At 43.7% G+C, this 22,849-nt stretch overlaps 1 protein-coding gene and 1 non-coding gene across 2 annotated transcripts in view; one reads left to right on the top strand and one right to left on the bottom strand.

Annotated features, from left to right (window-relative positions):
- Nucleotides 1-22,849, bottom strand: part of ADGRE1 (adhesion G protein-coupled receptor E1) — a 50,214-nt gene that overhangs the window by 12,969 nt on the left and 14,396 nt on the right. The window contains exons 8-16 of the mRNA XM_036032285.1: nt 21,875-22,015; nt 21,646-21,792; nt 20,252-20,340; nt 18,173-18,256; nt 14,750-14,927; nt 12,854-12,973; nt 11,514-11,707; nt 10,906-11,076; nt 1,256-1,450 (exon numbers count right to left, since the gene is read on the bottom strand). Coding sequence (XP_035888178.1) covers nt 1,256-1,450; nt 10,906-11,076; nt 11,514-11,707; nt 12,854-12,973; nt 14,750-14,927; nt 18,173-18,256; nt 20,252-20,340; nt 21,646-21,792; nt 21,875-22,015 — 1,319 coding nt within the window. The remainder of the gene's footprint in view (nt 1-1,255; nt 1,451-10,905; nt 11,077-11,513; nt 11,708-12,853; nt 12,974-14,749; nt 14,928-18,172; nt 18,257-20,251; nt 20,341-21,645; nt 21,793-21,874; nt 22,016-22,849) is intronic.
- On the top strand, nt 16,924-17,030 carry LOC114504338. Its single transcript, XR_003685122.1, has one exon. It is a non-coding gene; the product is annotated as a U6 spliceosomal RNA (small nuclear RNA).

Raw genomic sequence — 22,849 nt, 5'->3', positions numbered from 1 at the left:
TGCGGTCAGGACTCCCTCCACCCAAGGGCCCAGTTCTGAAGAAAAGGACAGGAGATGGACCACTTCTGTGGTCATTCCCCAAACACAGCCCATTCATTCATTCATTCATTCCGCATATATTTACAGGGATGTTCCTCATCACAGGCAGTCCCATCCATTTAGTAGGGCGACCAGTCATCCTGGTCTGCCTGGGACTACATTTTCCCAGGACATGTGACTGTCAGTGATAGAACTGGGAGAACCAGGGGTGAAAATGGGTAAGTGATCACCCTACTTTAGGAGATGATTGGAGAAATGGGGCAGGAGGTCCGCAAACTGCAGCATTGGACTGGTAGCCAGTTTTGTAAATGATGTCTCATAGGCACACAGCCACACCCATCTATGTGTTCTCTATGGCTGTTTCATGCTGAAACAGCAGAGTTGATAAGTGGCAACAGAAATCATAGGATCTATAACACTGAAAATATTCTGTGTCTTTGCAGAAGCTTGCCCAGCACTGGCTAAACACTGGGAGTGGGGTGCAGTACTGGTATTCAGGTCCCGAAGGAACCAAAAAGCTGAACATCCCGCTGTGTAAGGGGTAGTTCCACTCAGAGGATGTTCACCCACCCCAAATGTCAGCAGTGCTCCTTTTGGGAAAACCCAGAGAGCCTACTGCGTTTCTGGCACAGTTCTGGGAGTAAACTGGCCGAAGTTCTTGCTCTCCCAAGACATGCAGTCTAGTGGCAAAAGTAGATACAATATAAAGCCACGAATAATCATTATGGTTTCAAATAGGTGCTGGGAAGGAATGCAAAATGGAGCAGGTAAGGAGAGTTTCTCAGTTGTAGCAGTACTGACGGTTGTAACAGGTTGTAACACTATTACCAAATTACACTCTGTCATGGGGGCTGTCCTGTGTGTTGTAGGCTGTTTAACAATGTCCCTGGCCTTTATCCACTAAATTCCAGCAGCACCCCCTCTCAGAGGTGACAGCTAAGTGTTCCCCAATGGGGCAGAATCATTCCGGGTGAGAACCAGTGGTTTAAAGAGTAATAAGAGGGACTACCACAATATATAATATGATCAGGGAGATGATTTTAAGCTGAGACCAATCACAAGAAGGAGTCAGCCAGGTGAGATGCTGGAGGATGAGTATTATGAAGAGGGCACAGCATGTGCAAAGGTCCTGAGGTAGGACCTTGAGTAGGAATGAGCAGAGGCAGATATGGAGGTGACTGGACTAGCTGGGGGCCTAGCCTGAGGGAGATGAGACCTGGTTGTCAGTCTTGTCCACACCAGCGAGGAAGAGCATCTTGGCCAAGAACAGGCACACGCAGAGGTGCAGGTGGAGGTAGGTGTTGCGGTTGCGAATGGCACGACACAGCAGGAAAGTGGCAATGGCCAAGACGAGACACACCAGGGAGATGACCATGCCCATGTAGCTAATGACGTACAAGGAGAAATCCATCTGTCAGGAAAGAGATGTGTCACTCCGACAAGGAAAACATTCCCCTGGGCAGGAAAAAGAATTGTACGGACACCTGACTTGGGCAGAAAGAGCTTGGGGGGCTTTCCTTCCACTGACACTCAAAGTGAACTACGTGCTGCCCATCATCTTTCTTTGGCATCTATTGGCACCCATCAGCACCCATCCCCTCCTGTGTTCCACACCTCACCCTGGGTATTACTAGGGCAGCATGTCTATAAACTACAATTCCCAGAATGTCTTGGGGCTAAGGTTCTGGATGTCATTCAGGTTCTCCAATCAGATGCATGCATAGATGTTTGGGAGGGCAGAATGAGGCAGACACCAGGCTTTCTGCAGACCGGAGTGAGCTGTGGCTGGACTCCACATTCCAGCGGTCCAGTCTTTAATTCCATGGATAGGGAGTGACCTGATAGCAGCATTTGTAGCTTCTGATTACAACCACAGAGGGGTGATCTTGAAGCCGAAATCCAAGTGGCAGCCCCCTGGCTTTGACTCCTCCACCCCTTCCAGCAATTTTGGAGCACCCAGTTCCCTTTGTTGAGTACCTTCCAGCCTGAAATACCTACAGTGGTTCCTGGTTCCTGCGCTGAACCAGGACTGACACCTACCTGTTCAGAGACACCCCTGGGAGTAGAAATGATGAGCTGAGTCCTTCCTATATATCATTATTTGTCGATAATTTTTCACTGATTTTAAACATTTTTAGTGCTCTCTGGGAGTTAAAAGCTATATAAGGTTAAGCCCAAACCATCTCATGAGTTCCTCTCTGCAACATTGTGACATAGTAGGTTCATAAAAACTGACTGCAGTTCTGTTGTTGTATGAGCTTGGACAAGACGCTTAACTGCTCTGTGCCTCAGTTTCTGCATCTGTTCAGAAAAGTACTGAGGGGAAGGAAGATGGCCTTGGGGTAGGAAGGAGCAGATTCCACTTTCCCCTACACATGGGAGAAAATCCTGGCTGATCTACAGAGTAAAAGAGCAAACAACCAACATACCTCCACATATATGAAAATAAGGGACTAAAACTTATAGCGGAACCAAAAAACCAGACGATAAGAAGAGCGCTTCAGGACAATAAGGTCCCAGGGACCAGCACAGGGTCCAGAGGGGCTGCAGCCCCAGGCCCGGTGCCTGCTGTCAGGTTTGCCAAAGAGTCTTTGGGAGAGAGCCGGGGCAACTGCTCCCTCCCCAGACAAACAAGGTCTGAGCTACACTGGGAGAAACCCAGTTGCTAGCGAACACATAGAGTCTGTGAGCACCCTCGGAGTCTGTGGACACCAGAGGAGTTGAGAGTCGCACGACGGGCCCCAACCCCCATAGTCACCAATCTGGCTGGGAAGTTGGGCTGTGGGAGAGGCCAGGCCACTGTATGGAGCAGCAGGCTTGAGTAGGAGGAATTTCTCAAAAAGAAAAAGTAAAAAGACAGACACTGTTTGGGGAGTTCTCCTACAGCAATAGCTCCAGCCTCCCCGCCACCCAGCTGGGCAGCGATCCCGAGGCTGCACAGAAGGTTATGCTTGCACAGAGGACCCTGCGCACCCCCATAGCACTGGGAAGGGTGAAGTAGTCTGGCTGAGGGCACACGCAGGAGCACACCCCCGCACCCCAGCCCACAGTGGTAACCCTGGGGAAAGGCCTGGTTCCCACAGCCAGGGCACAGGGGAGAGGTGCCACAATAGCTCCCCAGACAGTGTGCCCAGTGCAGATGGGGAAGGAAGGAAAGCCATACCAATCACCCCTCAGCCTGCCAGTCAGCAAGAGCAGAAAAACTGGTTTGGCCACTTTGAAACCAAGAGGCTTTTTAATTGTATTCTATTTTTTAACAATTTTTAATTTTTTAATTTGTATTATTTTTTTCTCTTTTGATTGCTTTCTCCTCTCTTTCCTTCTTTCTTGTTTTATTCCTTCTTCCTTTCTTTCCTCCAATTTTATCATATTCCTCTTCTTTCTAGATAGTCTACTTTGCTAGGCTGGTTATATTATATCACTTGATAGGTTCCCCTGATCTCTCTTTCATAGTGTATTGCTAATTTACTGTCCTTCACTTCACTTGCATCCCATTAGCACACTGCTCAAGGTCCTATACTCCCTATTCTTGTTATCTAGATCACATAGATTCTGTCATATGATTGTTGCTCTAATATTATTGTTAATAATTGCTGTTCCATGCAATTGTAAATCCTTCACAACACCCCTCCCAGATCCTAGCCCACTTTGCGGTTTTCTGAACTCTGTTACTATAGTGGTTAACTTTATTCTCTCACACACTATACCTATTTACTATCCTTTACTCTCACCTTACCTCAGAATCTGACCTCCCACAACCTCACTGCTTTCTATATCCAACTCACAATGCTTCCTTCCCTAACAAGAGTCTTATCTTCTTTCCATCCTTTCTAAAAATCACCTAGTTGGGTGGAAGATCACAGTTAACACTATACATAGCCAAAGGATCTCCTATCTCTTCTCTACTGGCTGCTACTGTAAATATCATAGAATACTCTCTTGCTGTCTTAAACCATTTTGCCTCCCCCTCCAAATGATCACAAAAAAGAGTAGGTAGAAGCAGTGAAACCAGGATACCCACTGGAAGAGGAAACCCAACAACAAAGGAACCACTAACAGATAACAACAGAAGAAGGTGAAGGAAGGAGTGGAAACCACACAAACCTCAATCCAGGACCTATCTGGAAATACAACTAAACAGTTGTAAAACAACTGAACAAGAGCAAGAGAGAATCCTCAAAACCTTATACACTTGGAAGAACCAGCTTCAACACAACCTGCCCTCACCAGCACAACAAAATACAAGAGGTGGTGGACAGAGTGACCCTCACTTAACCAGCTGGTGGGAAGGAACCACCAAAGAAAGACCCAACAACAATCAAAACCCAAAGACAAACACAGAGCCAACTTAAATGACAGCCCAAGACCAGTGAGCTCAGGAGATCAAGGAGACTGCACCACTGAAAATCACTGCTATTCTACCACAGAAGTTCACACCATAAACCCAGGGAGCCAGAACAGATCAATTTAGGAAGCTGAGGCTAATGAGACGAGTCTCACAAACAATGGGAAGACAAAGAGACACTTCCCAAATGAAGGGAAAGGAGGAATCCTCAGAAACAATGCTAAATGAAATACAGGCAACTCAACTACCAGATATTGAGTTCAAAGCAATGATTGTCAGGAAGCTCAATGAGCTCACGATGAGCTACCAGAAACTATAGGGAAGCTACAATGAGTTCACTGAAAACTATATCAACATGAAAAAGGAAATAGAAACTATCAACAAGGGCCAAGATAAAATGAAGAATACAATTTCTGAACTGAAGAACATAGTAGAAGGAATGAAAAGCATGACTGATGAAGCAAAAGATCAGATCAGTGAGCTAAAGGACAAAGTAGAAGAAAATACCCAGAAAGAGTGAGAAAAGGAAAAGAGGCTCAGAAAAAAATGAAGAGGGATTAAGAGAAATGCAAGACAATATGAAATGTAATAGTATCCGTATAACAGGGATACCAGAAGGAGAAGAAGAAGAGCAAAGGATAGAAAACCTATTTGAAAAAGTAATGATGGAAAACTTCCCTAATTTGAAGAGAGAAAAAGTCACACAAATCCAGGAAACACAGAGAGTCCCAATCAAGAGGAACCCAAACAGGCCCACCTCAAGACACATCATAATAAAAATGGCAAAATTCCAAGACAAAGAGAGAATCTTAAAAGCAGTAAGAGAAAAACAGAAAGTAACATAGACACATAGACACCCCAAGACACATCATAATAAAAATGGCAAAATTCCAAGACAAAGAGAGAATCTTAAAAGCAGTAAGAGAAAAACAGAAAGTAACATACAGGGGAGCTCCAATAAGGTTAGCAGCTGACTTCTCAATGGAAACACTCCAAGCCAGAAGAGAATGTCACGAAATATTCCAAGTAATGAGTACCAGAGGCCTGCAACCAACACTAATTTACCCAGCAAGGCTCTCACTCAAGATGGACAGCCAAATAAGGAGCTTCCCAGACAAAAGAAGTCTAAAAGAATACACCTCCACCAAACCAGCTCTGCAAGAGATGCTAAAGGGCCTGCTTTAAGGAAAGGAAGGAAAAGAGAGAGAGAGGAACACATGTACAAAAATGGCAATGAATAAGTACCTATCAATAATAATCTTAAATGTAAATGGATTAAATGCTCCAATCAAAAGACATAAAATAACTGAATGGATAAGAAAGCATGAACCACACACATATGCTGCCTTCAAGAGACCCACCTCAGAACAAAAGACCTACACAGGTTGGAAGTAAAGGGCTGGAAACAAATATTCCAAGCAAATGGACAGGGAAAAAAAGCCAGGGTAGCAATACTCATATCAGACAAAATAGACTTAAATAAAAGGGCCATAAAGAGAGACCCAGAAGGACACTTCATAATACTCAAGGGAAGAATCCACCAAGAAGGCATAAACATTGTAAATATATATGCACCCAACATAGGAGCACCCAAATACATAAAGAAATCTTAGAGGACTTCAAGAAAGATATTGACAGCAACACAATTATAGTAGGGGATTTCAACACCCCACCGTCAAAAATGGACAGATCTTTCAAACAAAACATCAACAAAGATATTGTGGCATTGAACAATGCCCTAGAGGAAATGGACTTAACTGATATATTAGAGCCCTTCATCCCAAAGAAGCAAAGTACACATTCTTTTCAAATGCACATGGAACATTTTCAAAGATAGACCACATGATAGGACACAAAGCAAGTCTCAACAAATTCAACAAAATTGGAATTATACCAAGCATTTTCTCTGACCACAAGGGACTGAAACTAGAAACCAACCCCAAGGGGAGAAACCCAAAACACGCAAAATCATGGAGACTGAATAGCATGCTATTAAATAATGAATGGGTCAAGAATGAAATAAGGGAAGAAATCAAAAAGTTTCTGGAAACAAACAAAAATGAACTCACAATAACCCAAAACTTATGGGACACAGCTAAGGCAGTCCTGAGAGGGAAATTCATAGTGATACAGGCCTACCTAAAAAAGATAGAAACATTTCAAACAAACAACCTAACCCTATGTCTACAAGAACTCGAGGAACAACAACAAAGACAGCCCAAAGAAAGTAGAGGGAAGGAAATAACCAAGATTAGAGCAGAATTAAATGACATAGAAACTAAAAGCACAATTCTAAGAATCAATGAATCCAGGAGCTAGTTCTTTGAAAAGATAAACAAAATCAACAAGCCTTTAAGCAGACTCATCAAGAAAAAAAGAGAAAGGGTCCAAATAAACACAATCAGAAATGAAAGAGGAGAGATTACAACTGACACCACAGAATTACAAAGGATTATAAGAAATTACTATGAAGAACTCTATGCCAAGAAATTTGAAAATCTAGGTGAAATGGACAAATTTCTAGAAAAATATAATCTTCCAAAACTCAGTGAAGAAGAAGCAGAAAGCCTGAAAAGACCAATAACAGCACATGAAATTGAAGCAGTAATCAAAAAACTCCTGACACACAAAAGTCCAGGTCCAGATGGTTTCACAGGAGAATTCTACAAAGCTTTTAAGGAAGAGCTAACCCCTATCCTTCACAGACTATTCCAAAAAATCCAAAATGATGGAAGATTCCCAATATCTTTTTATGAAACCAGCATCATCCTAATCCCAAAACCAGATAAAGACACAACAAAGAAAGAACACTTCAGGCCAGTACCACTGATGAACATAGATACTAAAATCCTCAACAAAATATTGGCAAACCACATCCAACAATACATTAAAAAGATCATACACCATGACCAAGTGGGATTCATCCCAGGGATGCAAAGATGGTTCAATATTTGCAAATCAGTAAATGTAATATATCACATAAACAAAAGCAAAGGCAAAAATCACATGATCATATCAATAGATGAGGAAAAAGCATTTGATAAGGTACAGCACCCATTTTTGATAAAAACACTCAGCAAAGTCGGAATAGAGGGAGTATTCCTCAACATAATAAAGGCCACATATGAGAGACCTACAGCCAACATCATACTCAATGGGTGAAAACTAAAATCTTTTCCAGTGAGATCAGGAACAAGAGAAGGTTGTCAACTTTCACCACTTCTATTCAATATAGTATTGGAAGTTTTAGCCACAGTGATCAGACAAGAAAAGGAAATAAAAGGCATCCAAATTGGAAAGGAGGAAACAAAACTGTCACTGTTTGCAGATGACATGATAGTGTACATAGAAAATCCTATAAACTCCACCAAAAAACTGCTCAACATAATAAATGAATTTGGCAAAACAGTGGGATACAAAGTCAATATCCAGAAATCAAAGGCATTTTTGTATACCAATAATGAAACAGCAGAAGCAGAAATCAAGAAAAAAAAATCCCACTTGATGTAGCAAAAAGAAAAATAAAATACCTAGGAATAAATCTAACCAAGGAGGTAAAAAACCTGTATGCAGAAAACTACACAACACTGAAGAAAGAAATCAAGGAAGACACAAATGGAAACATATACCATGTTCATGGATCGGAACAATTAAAATCATCAAAATGTCCATACTACCCAAAGCAATTTACAGATTCAATGCAATACCTATTAAAGTACCAATGGCATATTTCACAGACATAGAACAAACACTTCAAAAATTTATATGGAACCATAAACGGCCCCGAATAGCTGCTGCAATTTTGAGAAAGAAGAGTAAAGTAGGAGGGAACACAATACCTGATACCAAACTGTATTACAAGGCCACTGTAATCAAAACAGCCTGGTACTGGCATAAAAACAAGCACATGGACCAATGGAACAGAACAGAGAGCTCAGAAAGTAAACCCAAGTCTCTGTGGTCAATTAATATTTGAGAAAGGGGGCAGCAATATAAAATGGAGTAAAAACAGCCTTTCAACCAATGGTGTTGGGAGAACTGGACAGCTACGTGCAAAAAAATGAAACTCAAGCACCAACTTATACCACACACAAACATAAATTCAAGGTGGATAAAAGACTTAGATGTGCAGCCCTGGCTGGCGTAGCTCAGTGGATTGAGCGCGGGCTGGGAACCAAAGTGTCCCAGGTTCAATTCCCAGCCAGGGTACATTCCTGGGTTGCAGGCCAGAACCCCCAGCAACCGCACATTGATGTTTCTCTCTTTCTCTCTCCTTCTCTCTCTCTCTCTCTCTCTCTCTCTCTCTCTCTCTCTCCCCCTCCCTCCCTTCCCTCTCTAAAAATAAATAAAATAAAATCTTAAAAAAAAAAAAGACTTAGATGTAAGTCATGACACCAAAAAAGTCCTAGAGGAGAACATAGGCAGGAAAATCTCAGATATTTCACACAGTAACATTTTTACTGATATGTCCCCCAGAGCAAGGGACATAAAAGAAAGAATAAACAAATGGGACCTCATCAAAATAAAAAGCTTCTGCATGGCTAAAGAACACAGTATTAAAATAAAAAGAGGACATATTTGCAAATGATACCTCAGACAAGGGTTTAATCTCCAAAATATGTAAAGAACCTACATGACTCCACTCTAAGAAGACCAGCAACCTAATTAAAAAATGGGCAAAGGACTTGAACAGACACTTCTCCAAGGAGGACATACAGAGAATTCATACACAAATGAAAAGTTGCTCAATATGGCTAGCTATCAGAGAGATGCAAACTAAAACCACAATGAGATACCACTTCACACTGGTCAGAATGGCCATCATAAACAAAGCAACAAACAACAAGTGTTGCAGAGGTTGTGGAGAAAAGGGGACCCTAGTGCACTGTTGGTGGGATTGCAGACTGGTACAACCAGTATAGAAAACAGTGTGGAATTTTCTCAGAAAACTAAAAATGGATCTGTCTTTTGACCCAGTGATTCCACTGCTAGGATTATATCCTAAGAACCCTGAAACACCAATCCAAAAGAACCTACGCACCCCAGTGTTCATAGCAGCACAATTTACAATAGCCAAGTGCTGGAAGCAACCAAGATGCCCATCAGTGAATGAATGGATCAAAACACTATGGTACATTTACACAATGAAATTCTATGTAGCAGAAAGAAAGAAGGAGCTCCTACCATTTGTGACAGCATGGATGGAGCTGGAAAGCATTATGCTAAGCGAAATAAGCCAGGCAGTGAAAGACAAATACCATATGATCTCACCTTTAACAGGAACCTAAACAACAAAACAAAGAAACAAGCAAAATATAACCAAAGACACTGAAATAGAGAGCTGGCTGACAATGTCCAGAGGGGAGAGGGGAGGGAATTTCAGGGGAATTTCAGGGGAAAAGAGGGAGGGTTTACAGGAACAAGTGTAAAGGACAAATGGATAAAAAGCTAGGGGGGGTGAAAACGGAGGGAGGAGGGGAGGGCTGGGTAGGTGGGCTGGGATGGGAGTAAAAGATAGAAAATTGTACTGCAACAACAATTTAAATAAAATTTTTTAAAAAAGGAAGAAAAGGGTACTGATAGTTACCACCATATAGAATGGTTTTAGGATGTTAGGAGCATTCAATGAAAATATTTAAATTACTCACAACTGTGCCACAAACATATTACATATTGTAGGAGTGTTCATTTTCATTATTTATTTTTCTTGTTTTCATTTTTGAGATGAAAGAACTGAGTTCAGGCTCAGAGGCTGAGTGGCTTCCCCAAGGAAACACAGCCAGGAAGTGATAGAAATGGAACTTGAACTAGGTCATTGTTGCTCGGGATCTGATTCTCTTAAGTCCTAAGTATTATATTCCTCTAAGTAGCATTCAGGGCCTTCCTGGCAGAAGACCGAACCTCAGATCTGGCCTGACAGGCAAGAATGCTCACCACGGGACTGAGCAGGGTGTCTGTCCTCTCTGTCAAGCCTACCCACTCACCAAGGCTCGTTTCTTACTGTTTTCTTCCTGATTCTGTCACCACCTCTCACTGAAATACTTCTGAATCCCCACAGCGCAGCCTCTTGCAGCCTCCCTGTGCCCTCCATTTGTATGATTTAGTGAAAGAGACCTCTGGAACCAAGCTGTCCTGGGTTCAAATCCCACCTCCACCAATTACAAGCTTCATAACTAGGTAGACTGCTTAGTTACCCTATAAAATGTGTCTCATGTCTTATAAAAATGGGCCTAAAAAAACCACACCTCCCAATAAAGGGTCCAGCACACAATAGGTGCTCATTAAACAGAACCTGTGATTCGCATTGTGCCTGCCCCTATTTGGAGTGATTTCTTATTTGATATACGAATGGCATGGCTTCCCAACCAGAACATGCATATTCTCCGGGCAGAGGCAGGGCAACACCCCTTCCAGCCCCACGACTCCTTCACATAACACACAACACCACGTGGGGCTCACAGATGTTCCATCAACATTTCCAGTCAGGGGTGGGGATCAGAGCACCAGGGTTAGGTACTGACCGTAAGCTCCCCGGAAGCCATGATGACAGCCAGGTTCGCCATTCGACTACAGCTGCAGACAGTATACATCTCGGAGGCTTTGAGGACTTCGCAGCCAGACGGTGTCCACCTACCGCCCCCCATGTCTGTGCTCCAGGAAACACAGATGGGCCTCTCAAACTTCTGCTTTGGCTGAAAATTCAAAGGCCCTGGTCACCAGAGAGTCCCTCTTGAATGACTCACTGTGACCGCTCAAAAGTCACTGAGGCAAGAAGATGCAGGTATGTGCGTTCTGTAGGGAATAGGGGGAGGGGTTGCTGATATTTCAACATGCACATGATGAAAAGAAATGTCTTGGATGCCACACCTTCTCTATCACTGGCTTGGTTGCAGCTAATGTAATAAACACCACGTGCATGTTCCCACATCAGCGTTGCCTCATCTCACCTAAATCTTCCTCACTGAGGATGGAAAAACATCACACAGAAATAGAAGAGCTCATTCTTTTACAATTGGCTTGAGCTACTAGCAACTGCAGACACTTAACTGCCGAAAATGGGTTGCCACAAGAAGTCAGAGTCGGGCCTGTGAACAGGTAGTAGGGGGCTCAGTGGGAGGCCTTTACAAACCTCGATGTTCTCCAGAGTGTAGACAACTGGGTCCGAGAACCCATCTTTCTTCTCCCCCGTCATCATGCCCCCAATGATGTGAGAATTCATCTTCAACTTCCTCTTGGAGTTAGGGGTCAGAGGGTCTTGGAAGAAGCTCTCATCTAGAACAGACTCCATACCCGCAAAGGAGACAAAAGCCACCCCAGTGGTCCCTGCATGTCCCCCAAGTGGGAAAAAAAAAGAATTGTTTGCTTACTAGGTATTACAGCCGGCCCCACAAATGCATACACACATGTGCTTTAGTAGCCTCCGTTCTCTGCACCTTCACTGGCCCACTCCGGGGGCTGAGACACCAGTGGACTTCCAGGTGACCCTCAGCAGAACCATAAAGAGAAAACCCCAAGGTGCCATCACCTGGAGAAATCTGGGCTACCTTGGAAAATACATTTGGAATAGTATTTTTAAGGGATAATTTAACCCAGCAGTGGGAACTAAGTTCCTGTCTCACATTTCTGGCTATTCTCATTCAGTCTCTTGGGTGGGCTTCCCCTCTCAATGCCGGTGGTCCTCAGGGATGTGTCCTGGGCCTGCTGCACCCTGGGCCCTCCAGAGAGCACACAGATCCAGGCACAGCTGACAGGGGCTGGCAGGCCAATCGAGCCATTATCTGGGTGCTTCTATCTTCTAAATGAAAGTTGTATTGCAGCACAGCCACATACTTTCATGCACGTATTGCCCGTGAACGCCCTCTCACCCGGACAGCACGGCAGAATAACTGGGATGGAGAACTGTACTGCCCTCGGTGCCTAAGAGCACACCCACCAGGCTTCTGCAGGCAAGCCTGCCACCCCCAGGACAGAGTGGCACTGTCCACTAGAAGTAGGGTGTGAGCCTCACATGTAATTTTAAATTCTCTAGTAGTCACATTTTAGAAAAGGAAAAAATACATACAATGTATTAAAACAATTTAACTCACATGCAAAATAACATTTCAACATTCAATCAATAATAAAAATTATTAATAAGATAGCTTATATTCTTTTTTTTTTTGCACCAAACCTTTGGAATTGGTGTACATTTTACACTCACGGCTTTGCCCCCTTTCAAGTGCTCGGTGACCAAACTCGGCCAGTGGCTGCTGTATGGGACAGTGCAGGTCTTGATACTCCACTATTACGAGAGTATTTGTTTAATGTCTGACTTCCCCAGCAGATGGAAAGCTCCCTGAGGCCATGGCCTATTTCTGCCTCCTTCGTCACAGTTCTCCCACTGCCCAGCACCCGGGAGGTGATCAACTCGCATTCACTGACTGAATGCACCCACGCCACCCTCCTTGAATCTCACAAGCAGGTCTGTACCTGTGGATTCAGATTCTTCAATTGTGGAACAGCCAATCTTCATCGAGTCCCCTTTGGCTTTCAAGTTAAAGGTCACGTTCTCTGCAGTGCATTCGTCCTTGATGACTCTGCTCTCAATATCTAAAAGGAAAAAGGGAGACTTTGCAGGACATCACCCAGAAAGCGGGTCCTGATTTTGGTTTCTGGCCAGTGACACAGGTTTGCCTCCCTGGTCACAAGCCAAGGAAAGAACGGAAAGGCCAACTGATCCTAGGAATGAACTTGAGCACCTTCATGAATGACAGGTGGATGGTAGCAACAAAGGTGAAACCCAGCTGCAGCTCGAGAAGTGAGCTCTCACACCTCAGGGGATGATGCATCGGGGAAGATGGGGCTGAAGTCAACAGGGACGGAAGGCTCCACAGTCATGGCCTCTGGCTACTCCAAATTTAGGCACATTTTCCAAAGCCGAAGAAAATAAGAAGGGACTGGGGTGAGCCCAGCGTGTGGAAAAGGGCTGGGGTTCTGCACTCAGATGGTGCTAACTGGGAGGCCCAGCTCTGTGGCTCGCCAGCAGTGCCAACTTAAGCAAAGTCTTAACCTCTCTGAGCCTCAGATGTCTCACCTGTAACAAAGCCATAATTATGGAACTCTTTGTGAAAACACAATAGATAATGGAACCAGAAGTATCTTTTTAAAATATACACAATGTCATGCCCATTCTCAGACTCTCCACTTCTGCTCCCCCACCCAGCTTACTTCAAACAAAATCTTGTGTCTTTTCATTTGTTACAAAATGTGCATCTCCCTTTCTTTTCTGACTCCTTCGCATCAAGCCACACTGGCCTTCTTAGTGTTCCCTGAACTCAACAAGTATTCCTGCACTTGCCTTCTCTCCAAGTGTTTACACGGCTCCCTTCCCCCAGGTCCCTGCCCCAGTGAGACTTTCCCTAACCGTTCCACTCCATGTAAGAGGCAGTGGTCCCTCCAAGCCTGTCCCCCTCTAACCTCCTTGTCCTGCTGCATCTTTCTCAATAGCACTAGCTCTGTCCAGTATACCAGATGTCTGTTTGTCTGACTCAGCTCACTAACATATAAGATCCATGAGGCTGTCCTTGTTTACTACTGGTGGCAGTTCACAAGATACTCTATTTCTACATTTTGGCCTTGTGGGTGCCCATCAGGATAGAAACCCAAAGCTACATGTCTGATCCCAGAACAAATACTAGGAGTGGGATGCCATCATAAAAGGTCTACAGCACCCAGGGTTCCCAAGTGATCACAGATCACTCATGTTTGGGGTGTATCGGTCAGGAGAGGATCAGGTATGCCTTAGTAACAAACAACCCCAAATCTTAGTGGATTAAAAATAACAATCATTTCCCATTAGCATATTGGCTTGGGACTGTGCTCTCTATATTTTGTCCTTACCTTGAGACCTGCACAGCTGGAGAAACTGTGATCTGAAACACGACCTGTCACTAGGGCAGCGGGAAAGAAAGCTCTGGAGGGTGTTACACTCACAACTATTCCATCCACAGTCCACTGACAGGGGCTAGTCACAGCACCCCACCTAACTCCAAGCCAGGAAACACCATCCTACCGTGAGCCCAGGAGAGAGAGCTGGAAATATTTGAACATAGTGAATGACTAGCATCCCTTAACACCTGACAAACAGTAAGCACTGAACAAATTCTTGTCCAAATGCAGTACCTGGCAGCACACTCTTAACACAGCACCCAGCACTCAGTCCAGGAGAGATGTTGTTAATATGATTGGACTTGCTTTGCTGTGAGTTTAGAGATTTGACACACTTGGGGGAATGGTACATGAGAAAGCCATGGGGAATTACATCACCAAAGTCACTCCTCAAAATCAGCACTCAAGTGTGACCTTGCCGTGAAGGATATGTCCTACCTAAGTGCTCCGTCTGAACAGTCTGGCTGCCATTTGCTGAGGATTTCAGAAGAGCTGCCATTGTGGTGCTTTCCACACTCTCCAGCAAGACTGTGGCCAGGGTGGACACCTTGTCTTTGGTGAAGTTGGACCACACGGATGTTTGTTCAAGCACAGAGACGAAGTTCTCCACTGTACTCTGCAAAGAAAGGGGTGTTTGCTCCCGCGCACTCGCGCTCTCTCTCTCTCTCTCTCTCTCTCTCTCACTGTCTGTGTGTCTCTTTCTTCTGTCTCTCTGTCTTTGTCTCTTCTGTGTCTATCTCTGTGTCTCTGTCTCTCCTCTCTTTCTCTCTCTTTCTCCTCTCTCCCTCTCTCTCTTTCTCTCTCTCATCCATGAAATAGATGAAATAGCAGCTGTCCCCTCTCCTAGCAACAGAGTGGTCTGACAGTCTAGGCTGATGAAGAATTAAAAGGGCATCCACTCAGCCTCTTCTTCCCCGATTCAAGAGGCCCCACTGGGACTGCACATTGGTGCGGCCTTTCTGGTGTGCAGCAAGTCAGCACCTGTAACAGCACAAGCTGCACACACCCTTTGACCCAGGCACTTCCCTTCCAGGAATTAATCCTTCCAGAAATAATTTAAAATTGTGCAAGCATCTTATTTGGTGATGTTCATTTCAGTGTGGTTACAAGTCAGCGAGCCTAAACGTCCAACAGATTGGTTTCAGTAAATAATACAATCAAATCACAGTGCAGCTGCTAATAAAAGAATAATGTAGCGTATCAATATGATTTAACCAGCAAAAAGGCCTGTGAGCTATTATTAAATAAAGCACATTACAGAGTGACATGCATGTATTATTTCATTTAGTTTTAAAAAACTACTTTAGAATTTTATATTTATGGTATTTATGTTTCTGGTTCATAAATTAAAAATAACTAACACTTAATGAGCCAGGTATTGTTTGAAGTGTCACATACTAACTTATTTGACTTTAGAAAGAGATCTATGAGTACAGGCTACAATTCTTTCTGTTTCAGATGAGGAAACAAGGACGCATCTAGTAGGTGGCAGAACCAAGTTTTGAACCTTGGAAGTCAGGGATCAGAGGCTGAATCCTGCTCAAGAAATGGCTTCAATGTCTGTGATACATTCACAAAGTAAAAAGGTATGGATAATAAGCATGTAAATGTTACATTGGCAATGTCTGTGGGACAAAGTTAAGACCAGTGATGATGATGATGATGATGATGATATTGACACTATTCCTCTGATTGATTATTGGCAATAAATGGACTATAAAATGTGGCTCTGACCCCAACAACAAAAATATAATATGTATAAAGAATTCACAACCTACTAAACGCAGGGAAGAAACTAACTGAATCCAGTCAGAGGTTGAAGGAAATTAACCTAAATCTTAGCGAGGATACTAATTTCTATTTATACAAATTAGGTGAAAATTTTTTCAATAAAAACTGGGTCAGAATGAAACTTGAGAGATGATTGTCCAGGAGAAGCGGGGTGCATGGAGTTCTGTAACTTTCCCAGCTGAAGGCGGGAGTTTGGGGTCCTGCGCACCCACACAGCAGGAAACACTCCACCAGAGTCGGCCTGGGGACAAGTGGTCCTCACTTCCTTGGCCAATGGAATCACATCAAACTCCCTCTGGAATGTTAAATCTATTCTTCTTAGCTAGGATATTTTTTGTATCCTCAGGAAAGTAAAAAATTAATAAAAACTAATTTAGCTTAGTTTTTAACTGTAATTGAGGCAAACAAACTCGATATTGGTAGTACTTCTGTATTAAAATTAAAAGGTTTTGTAATCTTTGGCACAATCGGGAAATCTATTTATTGTTTGAAGGGTTTGGAACAATTTGACACATCTGAGAAGCTAACCAGCTCACCATATGATTTCACTGCAAAAAGCATTTAGACTTGTGATTTTAACATAAACAATTTAAGAGAATGCAGCTGTTTATAAGCTGTATTAAAGCTTTTAAAATCTGAATTATTGTATTTAGACATTTGATTAGATTTGTGAATTCCTTAAGGACATAGTAACCTTGCCTTTTATGTTGTAAATTTCCTCATTAGATACTTGAAATTTGGGGGGAAGTAAGAATATTTATAAACATAGTATAAAATGTTTGAAAGAATTTTACTAAATTTGTAAAAAGTGGTTAATTATTGTGCTCGCTTCGGCAGCACATATACTAAAATTGGAACGATACAGAGAAGATTAGCATGGCCCCTGCGCAAGGATGACACGCAAATTTGTGAAGCATTCCATATTTTTTTTAAAAAGTGGTTAATTAGTTATATAAATTTAATCTGAAGACCCTATAAATGAATGCGCACTTAAGGAATAAGTATGTTATACTAATAAATGATCTCTAAATTAATCAAATTACAAATGAAAGTGATATTCTTATTTTTGTACAAAAACATTTATAAATAAAATAGCAACATCCGTTAGTCTGACTTAAAGCGTTCACGGCAGCTCCACTAACGATCCCCAAAAGCCGGTGTGGCAGTAAGGAAATAAAGAGATGCTGTTCAAGTGGAAACAATCCAAATATTCTTTAAAGATGAGTGAATAAACTGTGGTCCACCCACACAGGGGAACATCACTCAGCCAGGAAAAGGAGCGAGGCTCTGACACTCACTGCAACGAGGATGGGCCTTGAATGCCTGGTGCTCAGTGAGAGACACCAGACGCACAAGGCCACACCGTGTCCGATTCTGTTTAGGTGACACGTACGTCCAGAACAGGGAAACCCACAGAGACAGGAAGTAGATTAGTGGTTGCCAAGGACTAGGTCGGGGGCGGGGGGGGGGGCAGGGAAATGAGGAGAGATGCTTATGCAAGTTTTTTTGGGGGGTGTGGTAAGAATGTTTTGGAACTATAGTGGCGATGGCTGCTCCATATTGTGACCGTACTGATGTCACTAAGTCATCAAAACAGAACGTGGGGCTGTTGGTAAGGCATGGCGCTAAATGAATTGCATTATGTAACATTTTAAAAAGACACAACTATGATGAGAGAACAGATCAGGGATTTACAGCGTAGTGGAGGACAGCGTACGTGACTAGTGGAGGACAGCGTACGTGACTAGTGGAGGACAGCGTACGTGGAGGACAGCGTACATGGAGGACAGCGTACGTGACTACAAAGGGGAAGTCCAAAGGAGTTTTAGGGGGAAATAGAACTGTGTTCTGATCGTGGTGGTAGTTATACCAATCTACTAAGGTTGTGCTAAAACTTGTAAAATTGAACAGAAAAGGGCAATTGTGCTGTCTGTTAAACAATTTTTAAAGCCTTACAACTTTCATAAATTAAATGTGAACTCCCACCTCGTCAACTATAAAATGGAGTTTCTGCACTCCAAGTGTCCCCTGAGATGTTCAAAACACAAACTACAAAGACGCCATCTTTACCTCCAGAGAAACAACAGTGGTTTTGTTTGCACAGGCCTCATCCAGGACACTGAAGGTGGCGTTCATCAGCGTACAAAATGACATCTGTGCAGAAGGAAGCATTCATGAGCATTGATCTGCCCGTCCCCCGAGCATTCGAGGGCCCACCTGGGCCACCAAGCCCTCCGTTGGGGTGGCCCTCAGTCCCTGAGGTGTCACGAGTCTCTAGAATTCTCAGGGAAATAAAAACACACCATGTGACCAAGACTGGAACCAACCACAGCACCTCTCTCTTCTGTGTGTAAACATCAAACGTGAAGGCACAACTACACGGTGGGGTGAAATGATGGGAGGTGAAATGATGGAGAGATGTGTGAAACCAGTCAGTGTCTACACAGAACACCACTCGGCCATGAAAGGAGTGAAGCTCTGACACCTGCTACAGTGTGGACGGACCATGGACACACGATGCTCAGTGTGGGGAGCCAGGCACAGAAGGCCACACCGTGTGTGGTTCCATTCATGTGGCATGTCCGGAACGGGCACGTCAATGCAGAGGAAAGTGGATTAGTGCTCACCAGAGCTGGGGGAAGGAGTGGAAAATAATAGGTACAGGGTTTCTCTCAAGGATGATGGGAATGTTTTGGAGCTAGAAGTGGCAGTTGTACACGATTGTGCATGTACTAAATGCCCCTAAATTGTTGTAAAATTTTTCCAAAGCTCAGAGACTGAAGAAAGAGGCTGGCAGATTCCCAAAGGGCTTTGCCTCTCAGGGTGGCCTTCACAGCCTGCACTTGGAGACACAATTCCCCCGGGAATGTTTTTCCCAGGACGATATCCATTCCCAACGTATTCTCCTGGAGTGGGGAAATGAACACTAAATAAGGGGAAGGCACCCTGTTTGGATGGGTAATAAAATTTTTACTCATACTGCCTTTCCCCCATACCCATCCACGGCAACCCAGGGCCCCCCAAACTTTTCCAGGTTGCTGTGTATGGGGGTGCACTCTGCATCTGCATCCACAAGGGCCAAGAGGCTGACAACTCCAGAATGACATCAAGAGTCTATTAGGGGAACTTGTGGACAGAAGTAGCACCTGTGGGCGGCAGCAAGATGGCAGATCTCAGCCCTCAAAGGGGACGGAGTTCAATACTACAGCCTCCAAGAACACGGGTGGCTGGTAACCAGAGGCATGTGCTGGTTAAACCCTGTTTAGTCCCAAGCAGAAAACAACTTAATGGGCCCTCTCACCTATGCAAGAACATTCATTTCAGGCAAAACAGACCCTCCCACCTACCCGGGGTGATGCTGGTCAGCTTGCTTCGATAGACAGCAATGGTCATGTTAAGAACCAGAAATCACTTTATCTAACAACTACACACTTTAAAGTGGTTTAAATAGTGAGCCTTTTACATGTGTTTTACTACAGTTTAAAAAAACAACAGTGGCCCAAAGTGCCTGGGAATTCCTAAGATAATTTCCAAGTTCATATTTAAAATAGTGACCTCAATTCTTGAAGACAGTCATGAAGACTTGACTCAATACAATCACCTCATTAGAGAATCAGGACATCCACATCCCTTTTTGGCTGGCCTGGGGCTGTGTAACACCCACCCTATATCACACACATACAGCCCCAACCTGTCCCTGGCAGTGAGAGTCCAACATCATTTCTTCTTTTAGTAAAAGAATCACCAAGTTTTAAATAAGCAAAAGTCTTCCCTTCTCAGCTTTCCTTTTCACTGTGTAACCATGTCACTACTTTCTGGCCAATGAGGTATAAGTAGAAGTGATACTGTGCCAGTGCCTTTTGCTTCCCCTTCTCCCCTGCCCACCAGCTGGAATGCAGATGTAATGGTAGGAGCTGCAGCAACCATCTTGGGCAACAGTGAGAGAGTCTTGTGTTAATGATGGCAGAGCATTATGGAGCCATCATATCAGCTCTCAGAAGCTTACATTCAGACTTTTACAAAGAAAGAAATAAACTGCTGTCTATTTTAGGACACTGTTATTTTTACCTTTGTTAAAGGTGCAGACATACCCTATATAACTGGCTTCTAGGAAAACCTCAACAGCTATGAACCTTCAAAAATACTTACCTGTTCAGGTTCTACTGCTGCTCCCTCTTGGCATAGCATGACATGCTTATTGCTGGGTATCACATCTTCTTTACACTTGAAGGGAACCCCTGGGAAGAGAACAAAAGCAACTAAATCAAACTTAACCACAGCAAGGTATGACTGAAGGCAAGTCTGATTGCATCACCTGTGATTTAAAATCCATCCATTGCCATATTATAGAAGAGTGGGCATAAACATACTATACACTACAACATCAGGGACTCTGAGATGTTTTAGAAAGCTCCAAATTAAGCAAAACTAAGTAAGATATTGTTTAGAGATACATACAAGGGAAGAAATTTTTTTCTTTTTATTACTATTTTTTAATCTATGCCCAGGGATACATTTATTGATTTTAGGGAAAGAGGGAGAGGGGAAAGAGAAACATTGATGTGAGAGAGAAACATCAATCGGTTGCCTCCCATATGTGCCCTGACCCAGTATTGAACCTAAAATGTAGGTATGTGCCCTAACCAGGAATCGAACCCACAACCTTTTGGTGTATAAGATGATGCTCCAACTGACTGAGCCACCTGGCCAGGGTAGGGAGAAATGTTTTTTTAAGTAGGGTAATTAAAAACACAAAGCTCGGAGTGGTTCCCTCTGGGGCAGAGCCAGGATGTGGAATGGGGAAGAAGCATGCAGAACGCACAAGGGCATTGAAGAGATTCCACTTCTTACGTTGGCAAGGGCGTCAGGTGAATTCATTTGACTGCTGTACTTCATTGCTTCTATTGACGTTGCCTATATTTTAACATCTCAAATAATCCATAACTTAAAAATTTTAAACCTTTCTGCTTCCCCATTGTTCTTGGCAAAAAGGCTCCAAAATTCTTTGCACAGCTCACAATGTCCTGCAGAATGTGACCTCTGCCCACCTTCTCAGACGCAGCTAATGCCATTTCCCTTTGCCCATCTCTGTGGCAGACTCGGGGCCTTTGCACATAATCTCCACTCTTCGTCTAGATAATTCCTATTCTTCCTTCAAGCTCCAGCTTAAATGTCATTTTCCCAGAGCATATTAAATATCTTGCTAGTCACTCCAAAGTGTGCTAACATTTTTCAGGGGTCACGCTCACTGTGATCACGATTATACCTGTGCTCTCTGCTTCCTTCTCTAGAGTGTAGTCTACATGAGAGCAAGTTTCATGCCCATCACCTCCTGGAATGAGTTCTCAGTACCTAGAGCAGGGGCCTGTTTGACTCATTAACTAATTAATAGATGTTCCTAAAATAACTGAATGAGGAAATGAATGAATGAATGAAGAAATAAAGAACATGTGGATGAGGTAAAAGTAAGAAAAGGATCTAGAGGTTGGGCAGAGTAAGCAAGACACAGATTCCATTGCCAAGACACACAAAGAGATAATTACGTTTGCAGCTGAAGTTGCCATATTCCCATGAGCCTTCTGGGTTGGGACGAAAGCCCACACTGCAGCCACAGCTGTAGGAGCCCAGGGCATTGGTGCAGACAGAACTGGGGCCACATGGTGATGGATCTTGGACACACTCATCAATATCTGCAAAGAACTCGAGACCATCAAACAACCGAAGGAACAAGGAGATACTTTTTCCAGGGATGTCAGACAATCATCCATTTACCTATACACTCCACCTCTTGCTCTGTGAAGTTCAGCTGTCCACTGCTTGGTGCAAAGCCAGGGTGACAGGTACAGAAGTAGCTCCCCAGGGTATTGGTGCACGTTGAATTGAAAGGGCACATATCCAGGCACTCATCAATGTCTGTGTGGTAGACAATGGGTGGGCGTGAGGCAAAGCTGGCCAAAGAGCCAGCAAAAGTCCTGCTTCCCCTTCTGAAGCACAGGACTCACTTCCCAGAACCCTCTGCACTAGGTTAGCCCTGCTGTAACCCACCCCACCATTCTTTACATTGTTTCTGTAAAGGATGACTTGTCAACTAATATGTTAAGTGCAGGTAAACAGCCTGTTTGCTTAAGAATTCTAGGAACTAACTTCAAAATCAGCAGACTCCAACCTCCAGACATTCCAGCTCAACCAGTTACCTGAACAGAAGTGCTGATGTGCACACGGTCCCCACAAGACAGAACTTGCAACCCTTCCCTCCAATTCCTTTGTTCCTTTGTTTTTCTTCCTCGTCCCTCCTTATAAAAACACCAGCCTGCGTCCAGTTGTTAAGATGGTCTTTGTGACGTTAGTCCACCATCTTCTCAGGCTGCCACCTGCTTTCCTTTCACCAGCCCTCGTCTCTCGTTTATTCGCTTTCAAGTGGTAGGCAGCCGAACCTGGATTTGGTATCAATGTGACTAGTTTTCACTTATGTAATGTGAAAGCCCGTGACATTTGTCACTTCTGGGCCAGCATGGCCAAGAAGAGGGTGTTCCTTCTCTCTCTTGACCTGCTAATAGCCAGGACCAGGGATTCCAAGGTTTTGAGGGATAGAAGAACCAAGAGACACAAGGAGGTTGTACCCCTATTATCACCTTGTGGAGGACGCTGCCCATTAGCCCGGTGTAGCCACATTGGATTGTTATGAGAGTAAAAACTGCTAATGTGTTGAGCTTCTTGCTCTCAGCTGGGGGCACTGTGCCTCCCCAG

Source organism: Phyllostomus discolor, chromosome 8, assembly GCF_004126475.2.
Source record: "Phyllostomus discolor isolate MPI-MPIP mPhyDis1 chromosome 8, mPhyDis1.pri.v3, whole genome shotgun sequence".
NCBI lineage: Eukaryota > Metazoa > Chordata > Mammalia > Chiroptera > Phyllostomidae > Phyllostomus > Phyllostomus discolor.
Note: the sequence above shows the minus strand (reverse complement) of the source record. Positions and strands in the feature narration are given on the sequence as shown.